This window comes from Falco cherrug, chromosome 1 (genome assembly GCF_023634085.1).
Source record: "Falco cherrug isolate bFalChe1 chromosome 1, bFalChe1.pri, whole genome shotgun sequence".
Classification (NCBI taxonomy): Eukaryota; Metazoa; Chordata; class Aves; order Falconiformes; family Falconidae; genus Falco; species Falco cherrug.
The window spans coordinates 12319756-12326652 of record NC_073697.1 but is presented as its reverse complement, the minus strand read 5'-3'; the positions used below and the strand labels follow the sequence as shown (position 1 = coordinate 12326652).

Genomic DNA, 6897 nt, shown 5'->3' with positions numbered 1-6897 from the left:
GGAAGGACGTCTTGCTTGCGTATGCCAGAATGGCTTTAAGCACTTGTACTTTAAAATGTGAATGTGCCCTGGTGTATTTTTCCCTTGCTGAGGCAGCAGGACGGTGCGGCAGCTAGCAGCAGTAGTGCCTTCCAGGCAGGTAACCTACTGCTCTGCCTCCTGCTTTGCTGGGCTGCCTTGCCCTGGTGGCCGCTGCCATCGGGGTGACGCTCGGCGAGGCCGTGAGCGCTGCGCTCGGGTGGGGAAAAGACTTGTTCGGCCTCGACATCGGCTGTTGAACATTCACCATCCTAAAACTGGAAGGGTGAGTGCTTGCTATGGGCTTACACTGTCCCCAAACCCAGCAGCGTGGGAGGTGATGCAGTGGGCTGGTTTCACCCAGCCCGGCTGTGTTCCAGGGTTCCAGCCCAGGCCAGCCATCTTTTGCTCGCAACACGGAGGTGGCGTGGGTTTACCTAAAGAAATGATAGCTGACCTATTCATTGATTCCTTAAAAAAAGGGTCGGCATGCTTCAGTGCGGTGCTTGTGAGGGATGGCTTTGGCCGGAGGTGCTTGGGTGGGTTCTGCTGCCGCCTTCCCGGCGGAGAGAGGCCCCGGGGTGCCGGAGCAGCCCCTGCCCGTCCGTCTGGGCAGGCTGGCCGGGGTGCCGGAGCAGCCCCTGCCCGTCCGTCTGCGCAGGCCGGCCGCGCAAGTCCCCGGCAGCGCACACCGAGGGGCTGCGCCCAGCCCGGGCACGGCCTGTCCCGCGGAGCGGCCCGCAGGCCGCAGCCGAACAAAGGCAAAATGCCCGCAGGGCGCGGGCGGCCCTCCCGGCTCCGCGCAGCGCCGGCCTCTCGCCGCCGGGGCCGCCGTGTCCTCGCAGGGGCGGCGGGGCCCTGGGGGGAGCAGCCCTGCACCGTGTCGGCGCGGCGGAGCCGCTCCCAGCCTTTCCGCACCGACTCGGAACTTTCTTCTCCCGGAGGCGGAGCCGGAGCTTCGCCTGCACCTGCCCCGCCGGAGGGGCCGCCCGGAGCCACCGCGCAGTAGCGCCGGGGAGGGCCGGGCCGGGCCGCAGGTGAGGAGCCGGCGGCGGGGCCCGGGCCCCAGCCCCAGCCGGGTCGGGGGGGGGGGCGGGCCGGGCCCCTCGGTGCCTCGGCCGGGCAAATGGGGCGGGGGGGCAGCCGGGTGCCGGCCGTGCCCCCCCGCTCCTCCGCGGCTGCCCCTGCCCGCAGCGGGACCCGCCGCTCCCCGCCCCAGGCACGAAACCCGGGCAAACCTCTCGGGGCAGCAGAAGCCCGCAGGGAAGGTGGCGGTAGCGGCGGGGCCCGAAGCGGGCAGCCCAGGCGGCCCAGCCGCGGGAGGGGGATCCGCGCTGCCGGGGGGCGCGGGCCGGCCGGTACCCTCGCTGGGCGCTGACCCCCGTCCCCCCTGCCCCTCGTGTCCTTTCTGCCCCTTCCGTCATTTCTGTCCTTTCTGCCTCTTCTGTCCTTTCTGCTCCTCCCGCCCTTTCTGTCCTTTCTGCCCCTTTTTGCCCCTCCCGGCCTTTCTGTCCTTTCTGCCCCTCCCGCCCTTTCTGTCCTTTCTGCCTCTTCTGTCCTTTCTGCCCCTTTTTGCCCCTCTCGTCCTTTCTGCCCCTCCCGCCCTTTCTGCCCTTTCTGCGCCTCCTGCCCAGGCACCGCTGCTCACCCTGCCACCGGAGGAGGGCCAGGCCGCAGCAATCCCGGCTCCGCTGGCAGGGATTTCTGTGTGCCCCGCAGCAGGATGGATCGCTACCGGTACTTTATCTTCAACCAGAGGAGCATGGTGGTGCTGGGCCTGTTCCAGCTCGCCTTCAGTACCGTGTGCGTCGTCAGTGGGTTCATAGATGACATTTTCAGAACGGAGGCTCAGCTGGGCAAAACCAGAGCTCCAATTTGGGCCGGGATGGTAAGTGGCGCCTTATTTTCTGTGCTGTTTTTGAAGTTTTTCCTCCCTGCCATTGCTACTACTCAGCTTGGGGTGGGAGGGAGGCTAGGACTTCTTGCTGGCTCTTCCCTGCTTTCCTGCTTTGAACCCAGATAATAAAAGTTTCCTTATCATGGCATAGGCAGGAGCATGCAAGCAGACTTCCCTGTGAAGGAGCTAAATAACATACATTTCTACTGGATAATGTAGAAAATTATCTAGTTTTCTAGATAACTAGGGGCCTAGTGGCAATCGACAGGGTTTTTTTGCAGAAGCGTAGTGACCCCAGAGAAGGCACCAAAGATTCAGAGGCGAATGCTTCATCCTCACATCAGTTAGATGAACATGTGGGTGATGATGGGTGTCCCACGCACAGTGCCATTCCTTCTCTGTAACACAGTGAGGAGCAGGCAGCGGGTATCCTCGCTGCCAGCGTTCGGTACCCCACTGGTGAGCCACGCCGCGAGGGCATTGGCACTCAAGCACTCCCTTCCATCCAGGGGCTGCCTGTCTCCTTTCATAGTTATCTTTCTTCCATCTACAAGATGCATAAGGACTTGGAAAAGTGTTGTGCATTGTTAGCACTTTAATCGGACTTATTTAATCATTTTTATTATTTGGCCAGAGCTGTGAAGCCAGTCAGAGGATTGCTGCTGTGGGGGGAGTGAGCGGGCAAGATGCATTTCATGCGGTGTCCTGCACCCAGGAGATGCTGCAGAGGAAAACAGAAGAAATCAGCAATTCTCTTTCCATTTCTGACCCAAGCCTTGAAAACAAGGGCTTTTCACCTGCTCTGTAGTAGTTTATCTTCCAAATCTAATACTTGTCTCCCAGCTACCAACTCCTTTTGTGTTCTGCAGGTGATGGGAGTCCCAGGCGTCCTGGCTTTGTTTTCCTCTCAGAGGAAGAATCCAGTCCTTGTAAGCTGGGCAGGGAGGTGGTTGGCTGCGTGTTTACAGGGCAGGGGCAAAACGTTGGGGCAATTGAAAACAGTTTTGGTAGGGAATGAGCTGGCTGGTCCTTCTGCAGGATTGAGAGCTTACTTCCTCGAGTTATATTCATAAAAGCTGCTACGTTCCTAAGCAAAAGGAGGATGCAGTGTTGCCCACTGCAGCAGACAAGTGCTGGCTCTAATAATAAGCAAAAATCTGTAAAAATGCTTGCTTCCAAATGCATTTCTTCTGGTGTTCCTTCCTGTTATGAAAAATTATGGACACTAAAATCAGAAACAAATTAATTGTCTTGCATTTCCTAGGCAGCCACGTAAACCCCAGGGGGGGGATATTGTTTATAAGTAAGAGATCTCTAAGAACAAAGTCTTTGGTTCAACTAGCACCTGTGGTTAAAGTTTAGGACCTAGTTGTATCTCAGAAATCCAGTGTCATGAAAACCTTTACTGCTCTGTGTTTGGCTTCCAGGTGGCTGTTGCTACCACTTTTTAGTGTTACGAGGGGTCAAAGGCTAGTGACTACAATGCTTGTCAGTACATTATGTCTGTATTAATTGTGTGGACTTGTCAGAGGATAGTTTTAATTTCTGCTCCCCTTCTTTACCTCCTTTAATTTCTCTCTCTAGGTGAACGTGCTGATAGTTGCCTCCATAATCTCTTGTATCGCCATTTTCATCATAATAGTTTATAGCTCCTTCACACTGAACTATGGTGAAGAGGAGGAGCCAAGTTCTGTCCCAGTCCATGTTATGCATACCGTAAGTATTGATATCATGCTTGTTACTGGGGAACATGGCTGTCTTAATCTGCAAATGCTACTAGGCGTGACTTAGAAACTGAAGCAGGCTTCCTGGATGCCTAAATCGGAAGTTTGAAGTGGTGCCTGGAGCAGAGCACTCGTTTAAAAAACGTTTGGGTAAGTTTATAGTTAAGTATCAGGTCAGGTACTGAAAACCACAAAACCCATCAGGGCTGGATAGATCTTCCATAGTTAACTCCTGCCGTTTGCTGCTGCTGCAGTATGGCTAGTGTTGGTGGCTATGTGCATGAGTACCCAGCTCGCGTAGACGCCCATCTGAGAAGCAGCTGCTTGAGAGCAACAGCTTGTCCCCGGAGACGTGCACACTAGGTGTGCGCCTGGACGCACTGCAGTTTTGCTGCTGCTGAGTGCCAACGGGTTTCGATTGTGCCAGGAAAAAGTCACGGTGCTGCTCGTGGAAAGGTGGTAGGTTGCTGGCTGTATCCCTGGTCTGGTTTGAGACAGCAATTGCTAGGCTCGAATCCTTTCCAGCGTGCACCTCAGGTGATAAAGTTAGGGCAGTTACAGGTCAGCTGGTTAAAAGTGGGTATTACTTAAAGCATGTCCTCCACAGTAAAGCTGAAAAGAAGGAATGAGTTAGCCCTTTTGTACCCTAGAGCTGGTACAAGCGATGGCTGCCTGTGGGGATTAGTTTATTGCAGGACAAACTGAAATATCAGGCTGCCAAGGGACAGGGTAGCAAGAAGACGTTTGTCATATTTAGTGTAAAGAGGAGCAGCCATTCCTTGGGTTTCTACTTATTGTTAAAGCTATTTCCAAACCCGATGATGTTGCGTGTTGTCTCACATTTGATCAGAAGCCTTATTTTACTGCTTGCTCTTTTACTGTTTGAGGTTCACACTTTGCTCGTTCTTCAGAGCACAGGAAGAAAAGCCTTAAATAGTGCTGACTCTGAATATCTCCTATGATGCCGTTGTGGTATACTTGCAGCCGTTGTGATATTTTTTTGGTGGAGAGCTTCAGTTTTTTAACACAGCTTTAACATCTCCTTTTCTGCTTGCAGTTCGTACTCAAAAAAGTAGTCAAGGGTGCTAACATAGCCATGCTAGTTGCATCTATCTGCAGTGCTTTTGTTGTGCTGGTGGTCACTTACTTGGGATGCCGGAGTCTTCCACGCTGCTCGTGCTATGACAGTGTAACTGGGATGGTGAGTGAGAAGTCCCGGGCACCCATTTATTTGTACTGAGTACAGATGGGAGGGGAAGAAACTGGGGAGAAAAGGTGTTGTTCTTCGATAAACCTAGCCTCAGCTCTACCTCGGTCGTCCAAGGCTAATTCTGAGAAATAAGTGAATGTTAGAAGGGGTTTATACTGTGTGTATTTTTCTTTTTACTACCTCCCTCTTATTTACAGTCTTATTTACAGACCTAGCGTAAGTTTTCTCCATTTTCCAAACCATTAGTGCTGAAGCTACTGTGGTCCCAATTGCTATGAATTCCTGTTCTCCTCAAAAGCTGCTCTTTCTTCTCTCACTCTTAAACCAACAGTTGCTCCTGGTGCATCATTTTAAAGACTTACTGGTACTTACACGCCAAGATGCTTTATCTGTAGAACCGCAAATTCAGTAACAATTTACTGTGAAGGTAGTGAGGCACTGTCCCAGGTTGCCCAGAGCAGCTGTGGCTGTCCCATCCCTGGCAGTGCTCAAGGCCAGGCTGGACGGGGCTGGGAGCAACCTGGGCTGGTGGGGGGTGTCCCTGCCCGTGGCAGGGGGTTGGAACTAGGTGGTTCTTAAGGTGCCTTCCAACCCAAACCGTTCTATGATTCTATGGTAATAAAAATATCCCCTGTACCGCGTGTGAAGTGTAGGGAGGATGATGGCACCACATTTTACTGCTCAATTATGAGGACTCTTCCTCAAGTGATGGGGCACATGCTGCATGTCTCTGCTAAGTGAGCTCAGTAAATACCAGCTACTTTACTGGAGCAATTCTGATGGTATTAAACATGTACATCCGACCACCTCATTTGCTATTATTAATGGGTACAGGTTACAAGGCAGCTGTTCTTGGCTAAAGATACCGAGTGTGTAATGTGAGGCTGCTTTAAACTTTCAAAATAAAGCTTGTTAGGAGGAGTGGACTACACAGACTTTGTCAAGGAGTGCAGGTGTATCTTCTTGAACAAACTCACAGATGAGGTTTTTGATGGCATTGTTTCTTTCATAGGAATGGTTGCAACCTAGTGAGGACCAAAATCAGGCAGTGGAAATGGTTTGTGCTGTACAAAGTGAGTAACTTTTCCCCTCTGTGTATTTGGATATTCACCAGGGACGTGGAAGGAACATCCTGAATAAGCTTTACATCCCGGGCCAAAATCATGATAACCAAAATACTCCGAGCCAAAAGGAATGCAGGATTTTGTGCGAGTGTCTACAACAGGTTTAATGGTTTCCTTTTTCCTTCCCCACACAGGCCCTGGGGGCAGAATTTTTAACTTCCCAGATCGGTTTCCAGCCCAGGACGCAGACGCAGAGGAAGATGCATCCAAACCTCCACCATATATCAGAATGGCTTGAAAAAGTGGTCAAAGATTTTAAAGCTGCTGGTCTAAAAATGCGGCAGGGCAGTTGTAAGAAGTTCTTCATCTTTAAAGATGATTATGTACTTTTCCTTGTCCTTTTGAAAAACACACGGGAAAAGAGAGAACTACTGAATGCCCAATGTTCAGCAAAAATCACAGTGGAAAGGGGAGGATCTGCAGATGGTTTTGGACATTCAGACTTCGTGTAGTTAAAATACCTCATTGCCTCTGGAAAGCGTGAGCATTTTTTCCTCCAGGTTTTGTACTTAAATCATGTTTTATTCCGCTAGAATTAATCATAAAATTTGTCTAGCAGTGCTAGCCTTAGGCATACAAATGTTAAATACAATTAATTTTTAAAAGAAACTGGTTGTGGAGTATTTCCCTGCTCCAACTGCTGCCTCAATTTCTCCCCCTTAGCCAATGACTTGTTTGGATGATACAATAGTGGGTGAAGGATAATGAACGACCCACTTCATTACTGAGCGTTGGAATGCTTTTCCTTTTCTTCTTGGCAGGGATGTGGGCAGGTGATGTTTATGATACAAAGCCTTGCCAATGCTATTCAGGTACCTCTGTCAAAATGTGAGTTCTGTGGGGTGTACATGTGTCGGTACAATTAGTTTTAGTGCTGAAGTGTAATGCTAGAGCATGGCAGGAACTGGAATTGCAGTAGCTCCT

General features: G+C 51.4%; 1 protein-coding gene across 3 annotated transcripts; it reads left to right on the top strand.

Annotated features, from left to right (window-relative positions):
* Positions 1 to 735: 735 nt before the first annotated feature.
* LOC106631182 (uncharacterized) lies at positions 736 to 6582 on the top strand. 3 transcript variants are annotated; one of them, XM_055699798.1, is made up of 7 exons: positions 736 to 1055; positions 1741 to 1906; positions 2785 to 2844; positions 3500 to 3631; positions 4697 to 4840; positions 5862 to 5922; positions 6108 to 6582. In XM_055699798.1, exons 2-7 carry the CDS (start codon positions 1742 to 1744, stop codon positions 6209 to 6211), a joined length of 666 nt encoding a protein of 221 aa, XP_055555773.1. In that variant the 5' UTR covers positions 736 to 1055; position 1741; the 3' UTR covers positions 6212 to 6582. The 3 variants fall into 3 exon arrangements, with proteins under 3 accessions (XP_055555773.1, XP_055555766.1, XP_055555762.1); XM_055699791.1 differs by having other exon boundaries at positions 737 to 1055; positions 1738 to 1906; XM_055699787.1 differs by having other exon boundaries at positions 737 to 1055; positions 1653 to 1906.
* Positions 6583 to 6897: the final 315 nt, after the last annotated feature.

What these genes read in the sequence shown, in the direction of transcription:
- LOC106631182 (XM_055699798.1), top strand. Translation starts at nt 1,742, where the DNA reads ATGGATCGCTACCGGTACTTTATCTTCAACCAGAGGAGCATGGTGGTG. An exon ending in CAGTCCATGTTATGCATACC is followed by an intron (nt 3,632 to 4,696) that starts GTAAGTATTGAT and finishes TTCTGCTTGCAG; the next exon opens with TTCGTACTCAAAAAAGTAGT. An exon ending in ATGACAGTGTAACTGGGATG is followed by an intron (nt 4,841 to 5,861) that starts GTGAGTGAGAAG and finishes TTTCTTTCATAG; the next exon opens with GAATGGTTGCAACCTAGTGA.